General features: G+C 62.6%; 1 protein-coding gene across 1 annotated transcript in view; it reads right to left on the reverse strand.

Moving 5' to 3' along the window:
* Window positions 1-26566, reverse strand: part of CABIN1 (calcineurin binding protein 1) — a 71579-nt gene that overhangs the window by 35638 nt on the left and 9375 nt on the right. Inside the window, 19 exon segments of the mRNA XM_027566174.1 lie at window positions 1588-1763; window positions 2967-3118; window positions 4081-4341; window positions 5259-5520; window positions 7138-7283; window positions 7371-7577; window positions 8409-8570; window positions 11680-11795; window positions 14610-14766; window positions 14852-15088; window positions 17270-17464; window positions 18291-18443; window positions 19075-19262; window positions 19683-19761; window positions 20397-20614; window positions 21592-21728; window positions 23338-23506; window positions 24338-24624; window positions 25695-25844. Of these exon segments, the coding sequence (XP_027421975.1) occupies window positions 1588-1763; window positions 2967-3118; window positions 4081-4341; window positions 5259-5520; window positions 7138-7283; window positions 7371-7577; window positions 8409-8570; window positions 11680-11795; window positions 14610-14766; window positions 14852-15088; window positions 17270-17464; window positions 18291-18443; window positions 19075-19262; window positions 19683-19761; window positions 20397-20614; window positions 21592-21728; window positions 23338-23506; window positions 24338-24624; window positions 25695-25844 (3452 nt within the window).

A 26566-nucleotide genomic window follows, 5' to 3' on the forward strand; every position in this document is an offset into this window, starting at 1 on the left:
CAGGGCTCTCATCCTGCTGGGTCAAGCCCGTGTCAACAGCCATCTCTGGAAGCACCCCGAAGGCGCCAGCGCACTCTGGTGCTGAGATCCTCCACAGCATCTCCCGAGGCGGGCAGAGGCGAGGCTGCAGGGCTGCGGAGCAGAGGCCCTGCGCTGTCTGCCTGCCCCTCTTGGCCCAGCCGGGGCCCTCGGTCAGCCATGCGCACCTCCCGCTGCCTGGGAACTGCTTGGTTCCAGGCATTCTCCCCAGGGCTGTGGGCGGGCAGCAGAAAGCTCCCCACCCTGGTGTGGGCAGTTCAGAGAGCACCCGGGCCTTTGACGCTATGCTAAGCGATCATGAAGATGGTGAGCAGTCGTCAAACTCCCTACACAGACCAGGGCCACCTTCCGGAACCTCTCCCAGTCTCTCCAGGTAAGAGCTGACCCATCCGCCCTCTGGGGCTGAGGCAGAGCTGTCCTCAGGAGCAGTGCGGCCTGAGGTGGGCCCGGCGCTCAGCGCCCTGTCCAGCGGGCAGCAGGGTAGCCTGAGGGCTGAGGTGGCGCCTGGGCTGTGTGCACGGCTCCCTGCACATGCTTCCAAAGCCAGGTGCCCAGCACACGTGACACCAGCACCTGTCTGCAGTGCTCTGCTCCCCAGCGCCATGCACAGGCGTGTGCCAGGGCGGGGCACCCGAGCGGTGCTGCCAACCCTGAGGCTGGCCTGGCCCCGAGTCCTCCAGAGAGCACCTGGCAGAAAGGACTTCCCGAGCAGGGACCCGTTTCCAGTGTTTTCTCAGTGTCCTCGAGATGAAAGGTCCCAAGAGGGCTCACCCTGAGGTGCGGGGTGGGGAAGGCCCTGCTTGGGGCATGTCTGTGGGGTCGTAGTGGGAGGACAGGCCGGCCAGCTCCGGATCCGTGCTCCCTGCTCGGGGCGGGCGGGTGAGAGGGCACGGAGACACACAGCACACACTCAGACCACCCACGCAGATCTGCACACGCACACCCACAGCCCTGGCGGGGACCCAGCCAGCACGCGCTCCCCTCAGGGCACAGACGGCAGCCCAGGAGGTCGAGCGTGCCCCGGGCCCTCCTGCGGCTCTGCGGGCCCTGCTCCCGCGCCTGCCCTCGGGGCCCTGCCCGGGTCCTGCTGTGCCAGGTGACGCGGGACCAGGGCTCTGGGCGGCCCCCAGGCCCGCGGGCAGGTGCGCCCTGCGCAGGCGGGGAGCACGAGGAGGCCGCACTGCGAGGCCGGCATGCAGGCCTGCGGTGTCAGTGAGAATGCGTGACCGGCCGCCGCCTGCCCGGCCCGCGGGGGGTGCCGGCCGATTCCCCGCCAGCTTGTCTCATCCCCGAGGCCTCTCAGGTCCCCCGCCCCCAGCGGGCAAGGCGAGCTCGGGGAGGCCCCTGGGGGCAGGGCAGGTGGCGGCCCTGAGCATGTGGGGAGCAGAGGGTCACAGTGAGTCCATGAGGTTGATGAAGACCGCAACATTGCCCGTGTCACCCCACACCCAGCACCCCCTCACACAACAAAGCGACTCATTGCCCGAAGCGCCCCCCCGGGACTGGCGTGCCGCCCTGGGCTGGCGGGAGGGGGAACAGGGACTGTACCGTCCGGCGTGGCCTGCTGGTGGGGTTTTTTACATTTGACGTAATCGTGGTCAACCGGAGTGGCTGTGTAAGGTGGGGAAGTCAGACCTGGGCCAGAGGAGGGGAGGGGGGCTCCGGGGCCCGGCAGTGTCCCAGCTGAAGAGTGGGAGTCCTCGTCCACCAGGCAGGCCTTCTCCCTGCGGGCCGGAAGGCAGGTGCGTCAGGGCCCATCTCCCCTGAGCGGGGCCCGTGCCTCTGGTGGCACCCTTCCCCTCGGGTGGCACCAGCCCCTCAGGTGACCCCTGTCCCCGGGTGGCAACTGTCCCCTCGGGTGGCACCCGTCTCCTTGAGTGACACCGTCCCAGGGCTGGAGGGGTAGCCCCAAGGGCCCCACTCGGGCACCAGCCCTAGCCAGTCGCAGCCCAATCTTTACGGCTGCGCCTGCTGCCAGCTCAAGTCTCACAGCAGGTAGATGCCTCCCTGGAAGCACCCAACCCACACCCCCAGCACCTCGTGTGACGCCCAGGGTCTGAGGGATCTCATCCTGGTCAGTGTGTGGCCATGCTCACATGTGCACAAGGAAAAGGCCGCAGAAAGCACGGCGCCCGGGGCTCCGCTCGGGAGTAGCACGTGCCCGCGGGTGGGTAGCGTCTCAGAGTCAGTCCCAGACCCACTGCGGGGCCGCCAACCCGCCAGCTCCTGTGGGGGCGCGTTTCCACAGAGTCCAGGAGCCGGGAGCTGAGTGCGGCCCTGGAGCGTGTGCGAACGCACAGAGCGCGCCCTGGGGACAGCCGGGTAGGTCGCCACGTGCCAGTCCACGCTCACGCCCGCCGGAGCTGCTGCAACTAGCGTCTGTGCGCATCACTTGTATAGTTTTCAAGTCAAAATAAAAAAAGACTTGTAATCACACGAAGCCTGTTCCTGCTGTGCCTGGAGGGCCCTTTCTGACGATCACCTCTGGGCACACTGCGTCCCACCTGGGTGGCGTCCACACGTGTGCCCACCTGTCCCACAAGCTGAGAGCACAGAGCCCGGCTGGGCGTGGGCCCAGAGATGGGGCGAACCGAGCCAGAGCTCCAGGACATGGACACCAGGTAACCCACACCCCGGGGAGGCCCGCCAGGCAATCACACCACGGCCCCAGCACCCTGAGCTCAGTGAGGCTTAGAGAGGACCCCTGCCTGGGTCTGGGGCAGGACGCTGCACTGAGCAGCGTCCACGCAGGCAGAGCTGTGCTGGGAGGTGACGGGGAGGTGCAGGGCGCTCAAGCAGCCTCTGCATCTGGGGTTCAACAGAAGGACCCCAGCTGCCACTGGGTGCCTGGGGCCTGGCCTGACTGCTGAGCTCTCGACGGCGCAGCAGACCCCACCCTACCCGGCCGCCAGGAGCACCCCACTCACTTCTCTGAGGCTTTGGGTGCGTTCTTCTCCTCACCCCTGGCAAAGGGCCCTTCTGCAGCCTCCTTCATGAAGCCCACCAGGACCTCCGCGCTGACCCCAGAATCTGGCTTCCCCAGGAGCTTCAGGATGGACGCGTGGAGCCGGAAGTACACCTGAGACGACGATGACACGGCGTGAGCAGCGCCCCCAGAGGCCGAGCAGGGCTGCCCGCCCCCGACCCCCCCAGGGTTCATCCAGTACCGCCCTCCCTGCACTCCTCCTCCGGCCGGCACCGTGGAGAGCGGACAGCGCCTGCACAGGCATCCCTGCACCGCGGGCACCGAGACGAGAGGCCATACCAGAGAAGGGGCTGGGTGCCTGCGGCGGGGGGGGCCTGCCAGGCCCTCCCACTACGTCTCAACAGGGGAGAAAGACTGGTTATCAAGTGCTGAGCACGTCACTGCGTGTCTGCGTGTTAACAGGAAACACGTCCAGAAAGACAAGGACAGGACCCAGCTGTTAACGTAGAGTACCGCGAGCGGGGAACTGGGACTGCCGGGGACTTTCAACTTTTCAGTTTAAATCCTTTCGAACAATTCGATTCTTAGTTTCCTTAACCACTAATGATTGTTAACTTAATAAACTGAAGCAAATACATAAATACAAAAAAGGGGTAGGCAAGCAGACTCTGCCCCAGATTCCCAGCTGCTTTCTGGGCAGAGGAATGGTGGGGTGGACACGCAGCCTGAAAAGGCGCTGACGAGCCCCAGGCCCAGGAAGCCAGGAGCCCTCAGGCCTGCACCATGTCCTTGGAACCCGCCTCGTGGACTACGTGCGCGCCAGGGAGGACCCCGAGCGTGCCACCTGAACCCACACGCACACCCAGGCAGGGCGCACAGTCTGCTCGGGAGGAGCATGCAAGACCGTGACCCAGGGGTCCAGAGGGTCGCAGTTCCTCGGCTCCCCCGTGCCCCAGCTGGGAGCCCCGCCGAGCACCCAGGGAGCAGGCTGCAGGTACAAGGGCCTGGAGCTGCAGTGCTGGGCTGACGCTGCCCCCGAGAAGGGACTGTGAGCACCCTGGAGGGGATGGCCGCTGGGACGGGAGCGCGCGCCCGCCCGGGCCGGCACAGCCCACCTCCAGGGCCTCCATGGCCAGCTCGGGGGGGTTGTGGTAGTGGATCTTCTTGGGGTAGCGGGCGGCCTCCTCGTGCAGCAGGTGGCTGGCCTGCCCGTAGTGCCGCAGGTACACGGGGGGCGGCTGCTGCTGCTTCTCGGCCACCTTGCCCAGCATGTAGTGGATGAGCCACTCCTCCTCGTCCCCGTCACCCTCGCAGCGCGCCGCCGACGTGAAGCAGTGCCGGGCCGTCTCCAGCATGCTGTCCCGCCGCTCCTCCAACTGCAGGGGACACGCCCGCCCTCGTCTGACTGCGGGGTCGCAACAGCCCTGAGGGCGGCCCCCGGACCCCCCAGGGCCCCTCGTCTGACTGCGGGGTCGCAACAGCCCTGAGGGCAGCCCCCGGACCCCCCAGGACCCTCGTCTGACTGTGGGGTCAACAGCCCTGAAGGAGGCCCCCGGATCTAACTCTGGGACCCCCAACAGCCCTGAGATGGCCCCCAGACCACCCTGGGCCCTCATCTGACTCTGGGACCCCCACCAGCCCTCTACAGTCCCTGGGGCAGTCCCCAGGGCTCTACACTAGCCTCTCCTGCAAGCATTCCTGCCTCAGTTCGGCTCCCTACGCTGCGCGCTCCTCACGGCTCCGCAGGCCCAGGCCGCCTCAAATCAGCGCGCTGTGCAGAGGTCAGGGGAGGCATGAGGCCAAGGCCCTGCAAGCCCGTGTGCTGCTCTGCAGGTGCTGGGGGGTCCTCGGCTTGGCGACAGAGACCTCACTCAAGCGCAAGCTGACGGTGCTCGCCCGGGGCGAGGGTCCCACTGGCTAAGCGTCTGCTGTCCCCAGGCCTCCCTGCGGCCCCACGACCATCAGCGGCCTTGACCACAGACAGTCCACATGCAGGCCCCTTCGTGCCTACTCTCCAGGGAAACCTCCCTGGACAAAGATGTCCTGCCACACGTGCCTGGACGCACCGCGGAGCTCCTCTGTGTCCCCTCGAGGAGCCACGGGAGCCCCGACAGCACCCACCCTACACCCCAGCACGGTGCTGACAGTCTCACAAGGACTCAACAAGCCCCTCGGAAGGAAGAGGGAGGAGACAATGGCTCTGCCATGGCCCTGAAGCCTGTGCTGACCAGCGCTCACCCCCCGGCCAGGGCGTGCAGGGAGCAGGGCCTCAGCCCCTCCCCACCGCCCTCACCTGCTGCACGAGCTCAGCAGGCAGCTCGGGCCTCCACTGCTTCAGCTGGCGCGAGGCGAAGGAGTGCAGGGCGTAGGACATGGTGCCGAACTCGATCCACAGGGACAGGTTGGAGCTGTCGATCTCGAGCGCCCGCCGGAAGCAGCTGAGCACGGGCGTGGCGTGCTTCCAGACGGGCCCGTCGCTCTTCAGCTCGTTGGAGTTCAGCTTGTCTTGGATGCGGCTGGCCCGGGCCAGGGCCATGCCCGCCCAGGAGTCGAACCTGCAGGCACGGCGGAGCACGGCTCAGCACACTGCTGCCACAGGCACCACGAGCCAGAGACCCACCCGAGGAGCGTGCAGGGCACAGGTCTCCAGGCCCCTCACCAGCGCCCGGGCACTACCCTGACAGGCCAGGCCTGCCACCCTGCTGCCCTCCACTTCCCTGCCTGGAAGGTGGCCCCACAGGGCAGCTCCGAGGGGTGCACAGGGGCTGTCCTGCAGCTGGGACCTCATGCCCCGTAGCCTCCCTGAGCCTCAGCTTGGGGCAGCTCAGACCCTGAGACCCCCGTCACCCAGCTTCCACCAGCTGTCCCCGGGACCCAGGGCAGGCCCCAGCAGCCAGATGACAGCGCGGGGACCATGGGATGCCCAAGACCCAGCATCCTGAGACCACCCCAGAGAGGCTGCGGGGGGGACGCAGGGGCCTCTCTCAGACCCGAGGCCACATGTGGGCCCTCAGAGGCCAGCATTCTCAGCGCACAACAGAGAGAAGCAGCGTCCACATGGACACACTGCCCTCCGGTAGCTCAGTCTCCACCCATCTGAGCGGAGCCGTAAAGCCGGCCCCTGGCGTCCCCGGGCCATGCCATGTCGGGGAGCCTGCCGGCTCACAAAGTTCCCTGGCTCTCTCCCGGGCACTTCCGCCCCCTGGGCCTGGGGATGAGGGAAGGGGAGGCCTGAGCAGATGGTGAGCAGCCTTTCTCGCCAGCCGGGGGGAGGAGGCTGGGGGGAGCACGGTGGGAATAGCTGGGGGCCTTCTGCCTGGGCAGGTCCCTCCATACCTGCCACAGCAGCACCCACGGGCCTGCCTGCAGCCAGGGCAGGCTCCGCCACCCTGGTCACCAACACGAGTGTGTGGTACGGACACGGGGTCACAGGGTCCCCAAGGGCTCCTCCAGGCGGCTTCTCCCTCAGCCGTGAGAGGCACATGCTGGCTTCTCCCCTCACACCCAAGCCCCCCACTCACTGATGAGGCAGACCTCCCCATCCCCGAGAACGCCCAGGAAGGCTGCCCACGAGTGCCCCTCAGACCCTTCAGACACAGGTCACCCGCAGAGGGACCTCTCTCGACCTTGGCTCTCTGAGGCATGGCTGGCTCTCTGCTGGCTCTCAGTCCAGCGAGCCGGACCTCATGACTGAGCTGGCCCTTCGGGAGGGGCAAGCCAGGCCCTGTGTTTCGGGCAGAGGCCACCAGGGCCTGCTCACTGGGAAGAGAGCCTGGGCCTCAGGTACAACCGGTTCGCAGATCAGCACCACCATGGCAGCCTCGCCCCAAAGATGCAAACAGCCACGATGAGAGATGTGGCCTTGGAGGAAGCAGGTGTCCAGCCGACTCCCCAGGGCTGGGGGCGGGACCAGGAGCAGAGGCTGTGCCCAAGCAGGCTGGAGCCAGGCAGCCCCCCCACCGCGGGCCAGGAGCAGAGGGCCGCCCGGGACCGGGGAAGAGGGCTCCGTGCCCTCGCCCTCCGCGCCCAAGCAGGCTGGAGCCAGGCAGCCCCCTCCACCGCGGGCCAGGAGCAGAGGGCCGCCCGGGACCGGGGAAGAGGGCTCCGTGCCCTCGCCCTCCTCTTTCTGGGGCACCTCGCCCAGCCCCGCCCTCCCGCAGCCAGCCGCTCACCTGTCGGGGCAGACGCAGATGTCGTGCATGTAGAACTTGACGGCCTTGGACTGCTCCTTGTTCTTGAAGTGGTAATCGGCCAGGAGGTAGTAGAGCTCGTTGACCACTGGAGGGGAGGGGTCGGCCCCTTCAGGGAGGCAGGGCACCTGGCAGGCGAGAGGGCAAGCGTGAGGGGCTGAGGCGCACAGGCGCCGCGGTGCGGGAGACGGGCCCCGGCCGGCAGCCACCCCGACCTCGACAGAGGTGCCCTCGATGTAGGCGGACACTCTGTCCAGGCTCAGGGCGGGCCGCGCGGTGCGGGGCACGATGCTGGCGATCCTCCTCAGGAGGTTGGCCAGGTCGGCGGACACGGTGCTGGTCTTGTAGCTGTCAAACTCGGGAAGGGTCTTGGGCTTGAAGTACTCGAACATGAACAGGGCGTCCTCCCACAGCAGGTCCACCTGCAGGCAGACAGGCGGTCGGAGTGCAATTGGGGCATGCACGGTGAGAGCTCCTCATGCGAACGCTCGGTGGCCCCTGGCAGCAAGGTCACACACACGGGAAAGCCGGAAACTACACCTGTGCACTTGAAACACGGCTCACGGACGGCGACCCCACACCCACATGCGTGACGGGGGACGTGAACCAACACGAGCCCGGCCTCCACAAAGACAGACGCCGGGACTGAGGGCTCCCCCTGTGAGTCCACACGGCCGCACTGGAGGGCAGTCACCTGGCTGCCAAATACTGAGCAAGGGCTTGCTCTGGGCCGGGGCAGTTTGCACAGCGAAGGGGTCACAGCAGGACTGTGCCCACAGGAGCGCGCACTTTGGGGGTGGGCTCCCTCAGATCAAAGCTTCACTGACTGTGTTCAGGGGCCATGAGCTAACACCTACTTGCAGTCTGAAAACCCAACATCAAATGAATGGAAACTCTCTAAGGAATTATCTGTATGACTCCAACTAGGGGGAAAAATCTACTGAAGAACTGCCACGCTGCCGCGTTTCTGGATAATCAGTTCACAGTCACACACCCGTTCCTGCAAGGACGCCCTTCCTTTGCTGGGCCTGCTGCCCTGACGCCGCAGCCCCTCACCTGCGGGGCCGAGTGCTCCTGCAGGTACCGGGCCTTGCCCTTCTTGCCGGGGTGGCAGCCCCTCACCTGCGGGGCCGAGTGCTCCTGCAGGTACCGGGCCTTGCCCTTCTTGCCGGGGTGGCAGCCCCTCACCTGCGGGGCCGAGTGCTCCTGCAGGTACCGGGCCTTGCCCTTCTTGCCGGGGTGGCAGCGCTCACCTGCGGGGCTGAGTGCTCCTCCAGGTACCGGGCCTTGCTCTTCTTGCTGGGGTGGCTGTACAGGCAGTAGAAGCACTGCTCCAGGGCCGTCTCCAGCTCCTCCTTGTACGGGTGGGCGTCCTCGGGGGTGGGCGCAGCCAGCTCCTTCTGGAGGACGCGCACCTAGCAGGCGGGCGGGTGGGAAGAGGCGCCTGGGGGAGGCCCGCCAGCCCTGGGGCCACTCCACGGGGCCTGAGGAGGGCCCGCCCAGCCTCCTGCTGCCAGCACCCAGGCAGCTTCTGGCCACACTCATTCAAGTCACCATTTGCCTACCCCCCGGGCCTCTACATGAGCACCATTTCATGCTGGGCACCGTCCAGGATGACGGTGGACACCGTCGCTGCCCGTGGGACCCTCAGGCTGCCCCGGAGGGGTGTGAATTAGAGTTAGTCACGCGGCAGACGGTGAGTCCCGTTAGGGCCGCGGGGACCTATGGCAGACACCAGTGAGGCCCTCAGAGAAGGTGATCTCAACAGCCAATGGGTGAATCTGTGGAGGCAGAGCCACAGATTATGCCACATCGTTATGCCCTGCTGTTAGCAAACGCAAGCCCTCTTCAACTATCAGTGGCATTTTCCATCAAGACTAGAAATAAAAAGCGAGTCTCCACAGACAACCCACTCCAGTACTCTTGCCTGGCAAATCCCATGGATGGGGGAGCCTGGTAGGCTGCGGTCCATGGGGTCGCTAGGACTCGGACACGACTGAAGCGACTTAGCAGCAGCAGCAGGCACAGTACAGACCAGATCCTCTAAACGTAACTCAGTAAAGTTAGAAATGGGTTACATGAAGACAGCAAATATCAAAACTTATGGCATGCACCTAAAAATGTACTTGGGGAAAACCAATAATCTTTACTGCAGGTGTATTAGAAAGTGATCAACCTGACTTCAGGCTCTATTACAAAGCCACAGTTATCAAGACAGTATGGTACTGGCACAAAGACAGAAATATAGATCAATGGAACAAAATAGAAAGCCCAGAGATAAATCCACGCACATATGGACACCTTATCTTTGACAAAGGAGGCAAGAATATACAATGGATTAAAGACAACCTCTTTAACAAGTGGTGCTGGGAAAACTGGTCAACCACTTGTAAAAGAATGAAACTAGAACACTTTCTAACACCATACACAAAAATAAACTCAAAATGGATTAAAGATCTCAACGTAAGACCAGAAACTATAAAACTCCTAGAGGAGAACATAGGCAAAACACTCTCTGACATACATCACAGCAGGATCCTCTATGACCCACCTCCCAGAATATTGGAAATAAAAGCAAAAATAAACAAATGGGACCTAATTAACCTTAAAAGCTTCTGCACAACAAAGGAAACTATTAGCAAGGTGAAAAGGCAGCCTTCAGAATGGGAGAAAATAATAGCAAATGAAGCAACTGACAAACAACTAATCTCCAAAATATACAAGCAACTCCTACAGCTCAACTCCAGAAAAATAAATGACCCAATCAAAAAGTGGGCCAAAAAACTAAATAGACATTTCTCCAAAGAAGACATACAGATGGCTAACAAACACATGAAAAGATGCTCAACATCACTCATTATCAGAGAAATGCAAATAAAAGCCACTATGAGATACCATTTCACGCCAGTCAGGATGGCTGCGATCCAAAAGTCTACAAGCAATAAATGCTGGAGAGGGTGTGAAGAAAAGGGAACTCTCTTACACTGTTGGTAGGAATGCAAACTAGTACAGCCACTATGGAGAACAGTGTGGAGATTCCTTAAAAAACTGGAAATAGAACTGCCTTATGATCCAGCAATCCCACTGCTGGGCATACACACTGAGGAAACCAGAAGGGAAAGAGACACATGTACCCCAATGTTCATCGCAGCACTGTTTATAATAGCCAGGACATGGAAGCAACCTAGATGCCCATCAGCAGATGAATGGATAAGAAAGCTGTGGTACATATATACAATGGAGTATTACTCAGCCATTAAAAAGAATACATTTGAATCAGTTCTAATGAGATGGATGAAACTGGAACCTATTATACAGAGTTAAGTAAGCCAGAAAGAAAAACACCAATACAGTATACTAACGCATATATATGGAATTTAGAAAGATGGTAACAATAAGCCTGTATATGAGACTGAAAAAGAGACACCGATGTATAGATCAGTCTTATGGACTCTGTGGGAGAGGGAGAGGGTGGGGAGATTTGGGAGAATGGCATTGAAACATGTATAATATCATGTATGAAACGAGTCGCCAGTCCAGGTTCGATGCACGGTACTGGATGCTTGGGGCTGGTGCACTGGGACGACCCAGAGGGAGGGTAGGGGAGGGAGGAGGGAGGAGGGTTCAGGATGGGGAACGCGGGTATACCTGTGGCGGATTCATTTCGATATTTGGCAAAACTAATACAATATTGTAAAGTTTAAAAATAAAATAAAATTAAAAAAAAAAAAGAAAGTGATCAACATAAGCGTTTACTTCAGTAAGTTAGAAAAAGCAGAGCAAATCCACACACAGTAAAAAGTAATTAATATTAGAGTGCTACTCAACGACCCAGAAAGCAAAGAGAAAGCAGGCTCACAGCTGGTTAACACTGGTTAGCCAACAGCTGGTTTAGGTGAAGAAACTGATTGCAACCAAGCGCATGCAAGACTTCTCAACAAAGGACGAGGAAGCGCAGATAAGGGACGCTGGTGGTGACACATGGGCAGGACGAGGGGCCCCGCTGCCGCCGCTGCTGCTGCTGAGTCGCTCAGTCGTGTCCGACTCCGTGCGACCCCATAGATGGCAGCCCACCAGGCTCCCCGTCCCTGGGATTCTCCAGGCAAGAACACTGGAGTGGGTTGCCATTTCCTTCTCCAATGCATGAGAGTGAGAAGTGAAAGTGAAGTCGCTCAGTCGGGTCTGACTCTGTGCGACTCCATAGACGGCAGCCCACCAGGCTCCCCCGTCCCTGGGATTCTCCAGACAGGAACACTGGAGTGGGGAGGGGCACTGCAGAGGCTGTAAAATCCGAAGCAAACGCCTGAACAATTTCATGCTTACGTGAACCCTACTCCGAAAAACAGAACTGACTTTAGAATGAATGAATTCAGACTTTAGTCTGAATGAATCTATAATCACCAAAGAAACAGAGTCAACAAGTTTAAGTGTTAGAGAGAGAGAGGCGGAGAGGGCAGAGAGCCACACAGGACGTGCACGCACGTTCCAGATCAGGGCTGACGGCGGGCGGGGGGCGGCACTTACGTAGAATCGCAGCAGGGCCCCGTCCGAGTTACAGCACCAGGCCCGCCGGCCCAGGTACTCATGGGCCGTGTTGAGCAGCATGAGGGACGAGGGGAGCATGGGTGGTTCGGCCGACGCTGGGGAGAGACCGGGCGACAGGGTGTCAGCGTGCACGCAGCGGGGAGCAGCGGGCCCCCGCCCCATCTACCAAGGGCCCCACAGTGGGCCCCCTGCTTGCCCCACTTTCCTTTCTCATCTTTTTCTTTTTAAATCAGTGATGACGCGTCTGGCTTTACCACCCTAGAAGGTGCTTATCAGAAAGCAGCTCAGCTCACGCGGGGAGGTATACAGCAGGGAGGGCCCATCCCCAGGCGGCAGGGCGCCCCGCCCGCCGGCCCCGGCCATAACCGGGCTGACATCTGGTGAACATCCCAGGAAGCATCTCTCCATGCACATGTGAGGCACTTTGAAAGACACAGGTAAGTCATGCACAACGGTAGAGCCCACACTGCACACACCACTGCTTAACTTCCAAACCCTCACATTTAGGTCTCCCTAACTGTCACAGGAGGAGGAAGAGCGACCAAGTCCCGGCTAATGCCTGTGCGCGCTGGCACTGTCGCCAGCTGCTCTGGACTCCTGGTGTGCTTCAGACTCTGAGCCTTAACCGTCGGCTCAGGACAGAGAGTACTAGGGCGAGCCCCGCCCAGCAGAACCAGGGCTCCTTCACGACACCTGTGTCAGACTTTCTATTACTGGCCAGTCCCAGCCAAAAAAGCTTTGAAAAGCACTGCTTAAAAAAGTCAGAACACGAGGAAGTTCAAGCCCTCTGGATGCTCTGCCACCTGGGTCGGTGGCGGCTTGTCCCGGCTCCATCTGCCGGCTCGTGCACACTGCTCCGGTGCTGCCCGGGATAACGCGGATGTCCCGCTCTGCACGCGCTTAGCCTGGCTGCTGGCTCCCTCCCGAGGCACGTTCCCTCCCGGCGCTCTCCCTTCCTGCCTCCCGCTGGATTACTGACTGTCCTCCAGCCATGCTCCTGAGACGCCCTCAAGGAGCTGGAGTCCACTGTGATTACAAACGACCCGGCTGCGTGCCTCGGCCCACACGTGCCTGCCGTGAGAACCACGTCGACACACAGACGTCACTCCAATGGCACTGAACCGTGCCAGGGAAAAATCTGAAACAAGCCTCGTTTTAACTGCTTCTTCAGTTTAGAAACCTAACATGCCTTTGTCCTCAGAAGACCCCCTTGGCCACGATGGACCTGGATATAGACTGCTGTGTATCAGCCTTTAGGGGACACACCGCACGCTTCTGACCTGCAGGCTCGGTGCTAAAGCTACCACTCAGGGACCTCTTCTTGAACGTGATGCAGGGTTCCCTGCGGCCACGGGGGCTCCCTCACCCCACACTGGACCACCTCTGTCCTCCACGTCTTCCACCTTCTCCAGCACCGTGAGCTCTCCACCGCCCCCCACGGGTCCAGTCGTATGCTCCTGGCTGTTCTGGTTTACACGGGCAGCCAGCCCACTGGGATTCCTGTCTCCCCACCCACTTGTTCAAGGTTTATGGCATTGGACTGTCTTCCTTTCCTTGTTTGCTTATTGGCAATTTTTTAAAAATACTACATTGTGTTTACATAATTAACAGAAGACTCTTAATCCACAAAACTTTTTGTATTATTTTTATAAAAAAATAATCCACGTTTATAGGTGTAAACCTTAATTTTTCACCATTAGAACTTTTTTTGAAAACATAGAGGCTCTACTTGTCAAGAGTTCTAAAGATATCTGTTCTAAAAATTTATCCAAAAGGGTCAATTTAGCAGAAGCAAAAAGGCGCACATGAGGTGCTGCCTCCAGTGTGGCCCAGTAGACAGCAGCGCCGCCGGCCAAGCAGGGAGCTCCCGGCTGCAGACGGGCGGGCGCCTTCCTCTGCCTGCGCCTCCCCAAGCCTGCCCACACGCCCGGCTCTCCGGGGGCCCTGCCCAGCCACCCCACGGCTGCGTGTCCCCCCTGCCCGGCCATCCACCAGGCCTCAGACAGGGCTCTGTGGGTGCTGCTGGTGGTCCTGCTTCTCCCCCTGACCATGAACCGTCAGGCCCAGAAGTTCTCATTCACAGAGGCCTGACAAGCAGAGAGCCGCTGACAGACAGCTGCAGAGTGCAGCCCTCCGAGCAGGAGAGCACATGGGCTCTGTGGGCGCCGCAACACGGCTGACTGCACTGCTCGCGCGCTTGGCTGACCCGGCCAGGGACTAGCGAAAACCCCCAGTAAATGCAGTTTCAAGCTGGTGAATAAACACATACACGTGTGTGTGGTAATCACAGCTATATAAAAGTCACGTGTACCTTCATCAAGTTTATACTGAAAACGCAAGAAAACCGAAGGATAGAGCGCACTTGGTGGAGGTATCGACACTCCTGGCCGAACGCCACTGAGCCACTGGTCTGCTCTAGCCTCGCCCTCTGAGCACAGGTCCGCAGGTGCTGCCCAGGCTCCAGTGCCAGCCTGTGAAGGCCCTGCTCGCCCCGCAGGCCCACCCTGAGCACCGCCGCTGGAGCTGGCCCAGCCCACGCTGCGGCTGCGACTCTGCTGCTCCGGCTGCCCTCCGGCGACTCTGAGACGTGCCACTGTCCCCAGAGCGGGCGAGGCTGCCTGACTGGCCTGCGGTCACAGCCGCGCAGTGGAGCCCGTGCCCACGTGCCCTGTGCCGCCCAGGCCCCCAGCCAGGAGCGGCCGGTGGCTCGAGGCCCCGGGGCCCCACTCCGCACGGGGCTCGCCCCCTGCACTCGACGGGAAGCAGGGCGCGCTCCGTGGCCCCGCCCCACCACCCGGTCCGCGAAGACGCTGCCTCTGCCTCCGTCCAGGAAAGTTCTGGCACCCGAGCCCAGACGTGCTCGTAGCTTGATGCAGACAGACAAGAGGCAGGCCCCTGCATCCCCGCACCTTCGTCCGCCGGGCTCTGGAGCTGCTGCTGGTGGCACAGGGAGCGGAAAGCGTCCTCCTCCTGCCGGATGACCCGGTACAGGATGACCCAGGGCAGCACGGAGGTCACGTGCGGCTCCTTGGGCTCCTCCTGCACAGCCATGCTGCAGTCGATGACCTGCAGGACGGGGTGTCACGGCGGGCAGCTCGCCAGGCTGCAGGCGCTGGCTGGGGGCAGGCGGGGAGGGAAGCGGCCAGGTTACCTGGATGAGGTTGTTGGTGAGCCGGGTGAGGCCACCGGCAGCGGACAAGTCCCGCAGGGTGCTGCCATCCGCCGACAGAGCCTGCTCCATGCCCTGCAGCAGCTGGGTCACCGTGGCCACCCACTGCTCCTTGGCGGCAGTCTCGGTGGCGTTGACCATCTGCTGGACCGCCTCGTTCAGAGCCACGTCGGAGCACTCGAAGCACTGCCGGTGGTCCTCCAGCCGGAGCAGGGAGTCCTGCGCAGGAGGAGAGGGTAAGGACACACGGCAGCCACGCTCCCCTGGGCCCTGGGGCCTGGGGCGGGGATGGCAGGGCCGTCCTGTGTTTCTTGGTGCATCGGGCAGGAGCCGCTGAGGTGTGCTGAGCCCATGGGCAGAGGTGGAGGCCGCAGCTGGAGCCGAGCCCTCTCGATGAGAGCACACAGGAGGTGAGGCTGTGACAAAGTCAAGGAAAAGACTGGGGCCCCCAGCATCACCCTCGCGTGACACCACTCCCAGTGCTCGAGGCCAGAAAAAGCCAGAAGGCAGAAGAGTACCTGCTAGCGACTGAGGACAGGTCACCCCTGCCTGGGGCAACAGACCATCCCCCCAAAACAGGCCGCCAGGGATAATGGGAATGCAGTAAAGCGGCTACGTCTGAAGCTAACACGCAAAACTCACCAGGGTGCCTATAAACTGAAAACGCACAGTCAGAAGACATAACGACCTGCAGTAACATCGTGCTAAAACAGCAACCCAAAACATCAGGACTGGAATCCACACGACCGTGAGGAAACCACCCTATGCTGAAGAACGCGGCAGGCAGCTCATCTACCCGGGGCGACTGAGCCTCCTGCGTGTCCCAGAGGGGGCTCCAAGTCAGGCTCCCGCCCTACAAACGCTCGGAGAAGCGGGTTACAAGCACAAACCCCACACCTACCGTGGCTGGGAGAAGCCCAGCGCACGGACCCCCGCCTGTGCACTGTCACGCCGCCGGCCGGCCTCGCTGTGGAGAGCAGGCTCCGTCAGAGGGCCCCCACCTGCCTCGTGCCAGGCGCACTGCAGGAGCTCCACCCTGAGTCTGCAACCACAGGACGAAGGCTGCTCGAGCCTCGGAAAGGCTTTCCAAGCATAATGAACAAATGCACCACCGTGTGAAAACATCAAGAGATTTGATGCGCTAAAAATTCAAAACTTCTGTACATCAAAGAAAACAGAAGCTGCAATTTATTTTTTTTTTCAGAAGCTGCAATTTAAAATCAGAAAAAACTGACAAAAGCACTTGAGTGGGAAAAGATTAAGACCTTTAATTTATCAGAAGCGTCCAAACCAAAAAGAAAGCACATTCCGCCAACAGGAAGCTGGGCAAACATCAAGTCACTCCTGCGCGGGCAGCAGCAGCTCCCGGGCAGCCAGCCGGCCTCGTCTCAGCCCAGCTCAGCGTGGTGCCTCCTCAGCAGGTGCCCATCCCTCCGGGGCTGTGGGCAGTGGGGGGGGGTGGTGGTGCTGTCCTCTCACCCAGAAGCTCCAGACCACAAAGCAGGAGCACCTGAGCCCCTGGGTGGCCCCTCCCTGGACACACTTGGCTGCCCCCTACCCCCAGTGAGGGCACCGAGGGCATCGCAGCTCCTCCCCGTCCTCACGCAGGGCTGCCTGACCTCCTCTCCCCTCCTCCTCACTCCCTGCCTCCCCTTCTGGTTCCACTTGCTCCCAGCCACACCTCTTATCTGTTTTCCAGTTCACGAAGCCTGAGAGAAGCCGGGGCTCCCTTCCCAAACCCAAGCGGAAGGCCCCAGGGAGGTAACGAGTCTGAGGGAGGAGCTGCCAGCCCAGCCCGCACCGCCCAGCACGCCCCGGGCATTCTCCTCCACGCCCACATGCCGGGCAGGACGCCCACACGCCCGAGCTTGTGAGGCCCCACAGCAGGCCTCTGGGGCAAGGGCGAGCATCCGGCCGGGATGAGATTCGGGAATGCCCTGCCCCACAGACGCCACGCCCGGCTAGGCCCTGGGCGCTGGGGGCGGGGCATGCAGGGGCTGAAAGCGCACACAGGCCTCACCCACGCTCACTCCTTCCCCTCAGCGGCGCGACCCTCCGGGGCTGGTTAGCTCACCGTGCTTTTGTTTTGTCGATGTACACGGGTTTCAGCTAGTTTTATCCGTACTCAACAGTTAATTTTAAAACCAGTAAAAGAAGACCAAGCAATAAAGTAGAAAAATGCATTTAGAAAAAAAGAAAATAAAAAGCAAAAAAAGGCAGATGGACCATCAGGTGAATGGATGGCTGAGCCCGACTAGCCACGCGAGGCTGAGAGCCAAAGGCGGGGTTCCCTTGAGCGCACCTTCTGACCACCTTCGCCCACTGCCGCTTCGGGGAGGAATTCGCTCCGCTTCCCTCAGAGGAGACGGCAGAGGGCGCGGGCGAGGCGGGAGCACTCACCTGCAGCAGCAGCAGCTGGGCCGGCCTCTCGGGCACGGACGTCATGAACTCCAGGTGCTTGGCGCGGTCGCAGCCGCTGGGACGCAAGGTGGGGCGCAGCAGGCGTACGACGGCGCGGTGGTCGCCGGCCTCGTACAGCCGCTGGGCCTCCTCCAGAGACTGGCACCGCTCCAGTGACCGCAGGTTCTTGTCAATCTGGAAAAGGCCCGGATCACTGGCTGACCAAGCCGTTGCGGGCCCCCTGAGGCGGCCAGGGTTCTGCCCTTATCAGACGCAGACAAGAGGCATTCACAGCAAGCGGCTGCTTTACAGACAGTACCTCTGTGAGGGTCAAGGCGTTCCAGTCTCCAAAGAACAAATACACCGAAAAACACAACTACCCCAAAAGCACAGACTCCAGACAGAGAGCGCCAAAACAGTTAGCCAGCCTCCCAGTCACACTTCAGCAACCCAGACCCCTGGGCCGGGGTACGAGGCTTCAGAGACCAAGCAGGCCCCCGCCAGAGGCCAGCACCCACCACCGACCCCTGGAGCCCTCTCTGCCAGGAGGCCTGCGGGACAGGGGTAGCAGGCTGCTGCACTGGGCCTGGCCCTGAAGCCCCTCTGCAGGGCCTGATGGCCACCCTCAGCCCAAGGACGTGTCACAGACACGGAGCTGTGGGTGGGGGTCGGGGGCTGCACAGTGAGGACAGGAGGAGAACCACAGGCCGCTGGCCAGCCCTGGGCCAGAGCAGTGGTGGTCTGCTTCTGGGGGCTTCCCCTCAATCTGCTGGAGCTGCCCCCACACACGGGCCTGGGGACCAAGCAAAAACCCTCCCCACCCCCAGCAGACACCCCCCACCCTGTTCCGGCCCCCGGCCCCCGGCCCCCAGCAGGTGCTCCATCAGGGTGGAGCCTTCAAGTCCACGGCACCCTGAACACCAGGGCTGCCTCTCCCAGGCCCCCTCCCGCCCTGTCTCCTAGTCCGCACGGACAGGTCCGGCCTTTGACAGGAAAACACCGTCAAGGAAGCTCTGCTCACCTCCTCCAGGGAGACCACGGAGTCGTTGTGGAGGTTGGGCAGGCGGATGACCACGTCTCTCTGCTCAGCCCCCGCTGCGGCCCGAGCAGCGGCCGAGCTCTGCAGCATCTCCGTGCAGATGTCGTAGTTCTCCAGGGCCTGCTCCATGTCTCCCTGGGCAGAGGAGGCGCACTCACCGTGCTCGCCAGGGCCTGCCTCCTAAGCCCCTCACATGGGGGGCACCATGGGGGTGGGCTGGCCAATGCCCACCTTCCCCCCTACACAGCAGCTGGCCAGAGTGGGGCTCAGCACGTATCTGCTGAATGGGTGAATGAACGAATGATTCACACCAGGGCCCCAGGGGGCACGGTGACCCCTGTGGCCGGGGCACGCGGCCCAGAACCTGTCCAGAGCTCAAGCGAAGGTGGCAGAGTTGTGACTCGACTGGCCCTGCCCCACTCCAGAACCAACTGAAGGGTGCCACGGTGTTCAGGGGGCTGGGGGCCAGTTAGCCTGCCCCGGTGCTCCACACAGCTCTCGGGAAGCACAAGCAAAGGGCCAAGGCTGCAAGGCAACCTCTCTAGGTCTGTGGGGCCCACGAGACCCTCCCGCTGCTGTGGCTAGATGGGCGGTGGGCGTGCTGGCTCCAGGGGCCTGACGTCCCCCCAACACCCCGCTTCCTGAAGCCGAGCCCAGTGCCCAGGTGCCACCGGGCGTGTGCACACATTCTGCGTCACATGGCCAGCCCCTCCCCTCCTTGCTGGGTGCCCAGGCTTCCTCCCCAAGCAGCTGCCCCTGGACCAACCTGTAGCGCCAGGAACCGAGCCTTCAGCCAGTACACGCGGACCACAAACTCCAGCCAGCCGTCCTCGAACAGGTCCCGCTGGGACGAGGCAAACGACAGCTGCAGGAGGTCCCCCAGGAAGTGGGCCCCTGGGAAGTCGGGGCCGAACCTGCCATTCAGCACGCCTGCGGGGCAGTTCCGAGGAGACACTGAAAACCGTCAGGCCGGAAGGAGTCAACCTCGTGAGCGGGGCCCAGATGCCCTCCTGCTCGCTGAGGCCCTGAGCCCGCGGAGCCACATGGCCCCAAGTGGCCGGCGTCAGAGCCCAACAGGCCCAACAGGGATGCAGAAACCCTGGGCTCGTGGCCCTCACCAAGCGGACTGAGCTGGCGTATCTGGGGACACGCAAGGCGTCCTGTGACGAACTGAGGAAACGGAGATGGCACGGCCCTCGTCCCGAGTCACCAGCAGGTGGGTGGCTCCTGTGGGGCCCAGCCACTTCTCAGAGACCCAGGTCTTTCCTGGCCTGATGAAGTGACCTAGGAAATGTGCTCCTGGAGGAGTGACTCGGTCCCCGGCTCCTGCCCACTCCAGAAAGTGGACCTCCAGGGAACACGGAAGGGGCCTACCTGCAGAGCTCCGGCCCTTGGTCAGCAGCCACTGGTCCAGCTGCAGCTCCATGCAGGAGAGGGACATCAGCATCATCTCCTGCAGTACGGGTGCGGGGTCAGCAACGGGGCCCAGGGCCAAGGGTGGGGACAGAAGAAGCCTCAGCTAGACTTGACCCTGATGGGGACGCCACTCTGCTCTCTACCGGCTATCCATTCCGTGAGTCCTAACCAGTGGCTGCTGCTGGATCTAAGGACAGACAGACGGACCTCCCTGGGACGGACTCAGGAACACCGGTGAGACCCACCCGCCTCTGGTCCTGGGGACCATCCCATGCAAGAGGTGGCCCTGCCACCAGCCAAGCACAGGCCTTCAGCCCTGACAGCGCCCGGGGTGGGTGCATGGCTCCCCCGCACACCAGGAAGCTGAGGCTCAGCAGTAAGGAGGTGCCAGCCCAGCCAAGGGGGCACAGCTAAGAAGTGACCAAGCAGTCCGTCCAGGGACCAAAGCTCGGCACCGCCACCGCTCCACCCTGCCCCGGGGGAGCAGACCCGGGCAGATGCTGCCAAGAGGCAGTCCCAGGAGTGTCCCAGGAGAGGCTGCTGCCCAGGGGCCCCTGAGCACCTGTGAGCCGGGGCTCCTCCACCTCTGGGAGCCCTGAACGCCCCAGCATTGCCCCTAGAAGCAGCTGTCCTCCTCCAAGGAAGAGGGGCCAGAGCGCCCCGCAGACCCACCTGGATGTGCCGGTTGCTGCAGTCCCTGAGCAGCGGGTTGGGCAGGCTGGCACTGTGCCTCCGCCAGCTGTGGTAGGTGCTGAGCACGACCTCCGCCAGGCCCGGCGGCCAGCGCAGCAGGAACCTGTGGCCCATGCTCTTCAGGAAACGCATCATCAGCTCCAGGATGCCCCCATTGCTCAGGTTCCCCAGCAGGAAGGCCTGCATGTCCTGCTCCTCTGCAGGAGGGGCCCAGCGTGAGGGCGGGGGCCCGAAGGGAGGGGAGGGCCGACATGGGGGGGCCCGACGGGAGGGGGGGCCCCGACGTGAGGGGCGGTACCGACATGGGGGGCTGACGGGAGGGGGGGCCCGATGGGAGGGGTGGGGCCTGAAGGGAGTCGGGGGCCAACACGGGTGGGGCCCGACGTGAGGGGGGGCCAACACGGGACCCAACTGCAAGGGGTGGGGTCCGATGGGAGGGGGGACCAGATGCAAGGGGGGCCCGACGTGAGGGAGGGGTACCCAACGTGAGGGGGGCCGACGGGAGGGGGGGGCCGACGTGAAGTGGGGAGGCCTGACGTGAGGTGGGGGGCCCGAAAGGAGAGGGGGCCCCAACGTGAGGGGGGGCCCGACGGGAGGGGGGACCAGATGCAAGAGGGACCCGACGTGAAGGGGGGAGGCCTGACATCGGGGGGGGGACCCAACGTGAGGGGGGGCCCTCATGATGGGGGGCCCGACATGAGGGGGGGTCTGACAGGAGGGAGGGGCCGACGTGAGGGGGCCCCGAAGGGAGGGGGGGACCCGACATGGGAGGGGCCCGACACGAGGGGGGACCCGACGTGAGAGGGCACCTGACGTGAGGGGGGGGCCCGACATGAGTTGGGGGGGCCGACGTGAGGGGGTCCTCCACGCCAGGCCTGCCTTCTTCGGGAGAGGAGGACAGCAGTGTGGCGAGCCCACGCCCCCCACAGCTGTGGGTGCACCTGTCTGAACCTCTAGGCCCGAGGGGGCACGGTCTCAGGCGGCAGAACAGCGCCCAGCGCTCAGCCACCCCCAACAGTGAGACGCACCATCGGACCAGCAAGGCCCGCGCCAGGCGGTCCAGCGCCTCAGCCGGCCGGGCTCAGAGCTCAGGTGGGACAGAGCCGGGCAGCCCTGGGCCACCCCCGGGCCCCCGCCCAGACATGCCCCCAGCAGCGCCCGTGGCCCCTCCTACCAGACTCCACGAACGTGGCCAAGTCGGAGGACAGCCTGTGGGGCCCCGTGCTGGGGAAGCTCTCCAGCTTGGCCTCTGGCGGGACTTCATAGCTGTTAAAGGGGTCGTCTTCCTCCTCAGGGTCCAGCTTTCTCAACCTGCAGGGAACACACCAGACTCACACCGGCCCGGCTGGCCCCAGGGAAGGGGGCTCCACTTCTGCGAGCCTTCGTGGCCAGGTCTGGCCCATGCTTGCCTTCACCCATCCCATTAGGTGGTCACCAGGCATCAGGCCAAGGTTGGAATACAGCCGGGGTTGCGGCGACCCCTGTCCACAGGAAGCTGACCTTCAAGTGGGAAACACAGAAAGGACCCACATAGGATTCATACCCACAGGGAACTGGAGACAGCGGCCGCAGGACTTCGCCTGGACAGCAGTCAGCCAAGCCTCCACATGCTGAGGCCAAAGCAGGCTGGGGGAGCAGGGGGGGCAGGCAGCACCTCCACGATGCCTCACAGTGCTCTGGGCTCAGGGGAGGGGGACCTCTCCTGGCAGACCCCCCAGGGACTCTGCTTTCAGTTGTCCCCGCCGCCCCCCAAGGATGCACAAATGCACCGCTGCCCTCTCTGGGGACCACACCCAGCAAGCCACTGTGAGCCCCTGCCAGCCATTCGAGGAAGCTGACGTGAAAACCACACAGGAAACCAGCAGTTGAAACTAAGGTAAAAGAGAAGGAAGACACTATTCCCCACCAGCAGGGCTGGGGAACAAGGACCCAGGCAGGGCAGCGGGAGGGGGTAGGGTGAAGCACCCCGGGGCTCCCGCCGGGAGGCCTGCTCTGCTCGGGAGGAAGCCACCTGAGAGCCCACGTCCTGCTCCCGCTGAGAACGGCTCCACTCGGGCACGTCCCTCTCCCCAAAGAAACAGAAAAGCAGAGAACTAGGAAAACCAAACCCTGTGGCCAGAGAGATTCACAAGCCACAGGAAGCTCCTGGCCGGCCCCGCCCTCGTCAGCCTGAATGCACCACCCTGGAGCCGACGGTCAGGAGCCAGAGCCAGCTGAGGACCCAAGAAGGATGCTCACAGACACACGGCCACCTACCAGACCCCAGGACCACAGGAGGGAGAAAACGGGGTAGAGTCTCACAGACACAGACACAGGGCACGGGAGAGGACACCCTGGCTTACGAGACGTGCCCCTCAAACGTCGGTGGGCAGAGAGAACCCGCCTGCTCTCTGCGCTCGGGCGGGGGTAGGAAGTCTAGTGCCGTACCCGGGAGAGCACAGGCACTGAGGCCCAGAGTGTCTGAGGGAGGGGACAGGGCAAGACAGCGGGGCCAGAGAAGACCCAGGGGACAAGCGCGGGGCGCAGACCCCTTTCCCCGGGCAGCCGGGCCCACCTCCTCCTGGGAGGCTTCTCTCAGGAGCCCGAGAAATGGGACGCCTCCCAAACCCGCCATCCACTTTCTCAAGCTCCAGGGACCCTGCGGAGCCTGGAGAAGCCAAGCGGGCACCTCCCTGAGCATGGGCCCCTCCCACGGGCTGTCCTGGCATCTGTGCCTGAACAACGGGAGGCCCAGGCGTGAGGCATGAGCAGGCAGCCCCCGCTCTGAAGACACGCGAGTCCCGCTTCCTGCCTTCAGGACGTTCGGAGGCCCCCATCCAGGGGCGGAGGAGGCACCCACAGGGGAGGGTGGCCCCAGAACCAGAGGTGGGAGGGAGGCGGGAGGCTGTGTGCTTCCTCTGCCGAGACCGACAGGCCGCACCTGGACGGCAGGAACTTCAGCAGCAGCTCCTGGAAGTCCACCTTCTCTTCCTTCTTGCACTTGGTGTTTCGGACGCGGGCAGACCGCCGCTTCGCCGTCTCCCCGCTCTCCTCGGAAATCTTCTTCCGTTTCACCCCTTTCTTGGATTTATCTCCCCCGGAGACATCACCTTTACAAAGAGAGCGAGTCGGAAGCTCAGGAGAGCTGGGCCAGGGAAACGCACCTCAAAGTGCTCAGTCCTTTTATAACCTGCCTGCGCGTTTAATGTGTGGCTCCTCGGACGTTCAGGAAATTTCCATCCCCTCTATCAAAACAGAGCCTGAGGAAAGGCCAGTTCACATCCCTTAACCTCACCCCTTTCTCACCCACAGGCCAGGCCTCAAGACTACTTTCCATAGCTACAGAATGCCAGGGTCTCAGGGTCAAAGCCCCCCCACTGGCTGTCCTGGGACGGGGCTAAGCAAGCAGCAGGCACCCTGACTGCCCAGGCCCAAGGCCCAGTGACAGGATGCGGGCAAGAGGGTCATGTGATTCATAGCAGACAGGTGTCACTCGTGATGAAGTTAAAAAGTTAGAAACCATTACATACATGTTCATTCAGAACCTTCTTCAGCTGCCACATAGGCTTTATCAGTGACACAGAAATCAAGAAAAGGCTCAGAAGCTTTGGTCCGAAGTGTTTTTGGAAGGCTCCAATGATGATAAAAATCAGTAATGCCATTCCAATGGACATGACCACAGACGGCAGTGACTGCTGGCTGCTGCTTAAGCTGGGAGTGTCAGTGCCCAGCAGCACAGCAGGCAGGGGCCTGAGGAACTGTCCCCGAGGCCAACCCCACCCCCAGGGCCCCACTGTGGAGGGAGGCCGGCCAGCAGCCCGGAGCTCTCCTGCAGGGCCAGGTGGTGGCAGGACCCGGCCTTTGGAGAGGGCAGGGCTCTCCAACTCTCACTGCTGCTCAGCAGATGGGGTCCCCTGAAGCCTTCCCCGGGGCCCGCTCACCGGTGGGGACGCCCGTCTCCAGCAGGCTGGGGCTGTGCAGTGGGAAGCTGGCCGTGGGCACGGGGGTGAACGTCAGCACAGGCTCTGCCACGGAGGCTGCAGGGCTGGCGCTGGCAGGGCTTGGCTGGAGCACGCTGACAGGCGCCACCTCCTCGGGGGACACAGGGCGCTGTCCAGGGTCCTGATAGTCAGACAGGTCGATCCTCTTGCCCAGGCTGGGCCGCGGGGGCTCGCACGTGGTGAGGTGGTGGTATGTGGCCAGCAGGCTCTCACCGAGGCACTTCCAGCTGCAGGGAAAGGGTCACCACGCAGGCTCAGCACACACCACAGGGGGCCCAGAGCCCAGGCCGCCATCCCTGTGAGGGCGGGGGGCCAGGGCGACTGACCGCTGAGGTGGAGCCGCTGGGCTGGAGTGGAGCCCACACGCCCCGCACTCCACGCAGGAGCCCCAAGGCATCTCAGCCCCACCAGGCAGGGGCAGCTGCGGGCTCACGCGATAAGCCCTTCTAAGCAAGGTCCCGTCTTTACCGCCCGGTAGGCTCGCCCTGCGGCGGCCACTCGTCTGATTTCCTGGGGGAGGGCTACTGACAGGGATGTGCTCCAAAGGGGCTCAACAGCTCCTGGGCTGGAGCCTGCTGGGCACAGGCCGAGAGCGTGTGTGCCACCGTGAGCCAGCGTGCCGCGTGCTGTGTTGTGCTGAGGTGCGCCATGGCCACGTGGCCCGCTGTCTGTCCTGTGTTCTACGTGTCATCCCGTGTCGTGTTGCGTGCCATGTGGTGTTGCGGTATGACAAAGTGTGGCATAAGGTACCCATCCACCCATCCCTGAACAGCTTCCCAGGCCCTTAGACTAAAAACCAAGGCCTCCACCTGTCGCCATGGTGCTGCCTGCCGGACGTCACTGCCCCACCCCGCCCAACACACCCTCAGCTGCGTAGCTTCGTTCAGTTCTGCAAACAAAATCACAGCCCACACGCTGCCGGGCCTTTGCACCGGCTTCCCCCTGCCTGACCCATGCCCACTCCAGCTCTGGCCCTAAACCCTCTCCAACCCACACAGCAGCGTGGCCCCATTGTGAGCGTGGACTCTCGAGCAGGACACCAGGCCCTGGGGTGGGCTCCCCACCCACCCTTAGTCCCTCAGAGCCCTGAGGGCCCCCATCCGCCGCCCCCTCTCTCCTGGGGCGGGCGGTGAGCGGGGCTGACAGGAGCGTGGCAAGCGGCAGGTAGAAGACGGCATGGACCCAGGAATCCAGGCAGGGGAGGCCCGGATCATGTCCTGCGGCCACCTGCCCGTGTGTGCCCCGTGTCCCCGCCCATGCAGCGCCCAGCGGCCGCCTGGCACCCCGGACAACCTACGTGAGGAAGGGGATGGGCTGCAGCAGCTTCAGGTCCGGCTCCTTCTCGCGCACCGTCAGCGCCTGCCGCCTCCTGCGCAGCCCCAGGGCCTCGTCCACGATGGCCTGCGCCTCGGCCGCGCTCACCGACACCTCGTGGATGGACATGTCACTGAGAGTGCAAGGGACAGAGGCGTGACCGGGGCACAGCGCCACGGTGCAGATCCTACATGCCGGCGTGCAGTTAACACCCTGTGGTCTGTGTTAATTCTTCCCACAAATAAAATTACCACTTGGGCTGGAAAGGGCAGTAATTAGCGTCCTTAACACCCATGTACACAGCGTGACTAACGCCCTTTAATCTGCTCACAACCGGGCAACGGGCCTTCATCCACCTCAGCAGGACCGCACTGACAGCAGAAAAACCACACGCTACTCCCATCCTTTGCTGAAGAGCTTATAAGGATTTAACTATCCCACACTGCCCATCCAAAAACAGCCCTCAGAGCAGCCAAGCTCACCAAAGCCCATGGAAGTCAACAGCAAGGGCGGGAGCTTGAGGCCCCGGCGTGCCTCCCACGGACACACCTCTGCCAGCAGAGGCCCCTCCCTGCAGGGCTCCCCGGCACTCGTGGGCTCATCACCCGCCTCCCCAAAGAAGGGCAGTCCCGTCGGACGGGTGGGAACAAGAGACACGGTCTCCTGACACATAAACACCGGGACAAATGACCACTAACTCCCAGTGGAAAACTCCCGGGGCCAAGCTGACACCACGGACGGGGGGAGTGGCGAGGGAGGCAGCCCAAGCTTGGCAAGCTGCCAAGGGGGGACTTGGGAGCCAGAACACGAAAGAGGCAGGAGAGCGGGCCAGGGAGAGGTGGGGACTCCAGTGAG

Source organism: Bos indicus x Bos taurus, chromosome 17 (genome assembly GCF_003369695.1).
Source record: "Bos indicus x Bos taurus breed Angus x Brahman F1 hybrid chromosome 17, Bos_hybrid_MaternalHap_v2.0, whole genome shotgun sequence".
NCBI lineage: Eukaryota > Metazoa > Chordata > Mammalia > Artiodactyla > Bovidae > Bos > Bos indicus x Bos taurus.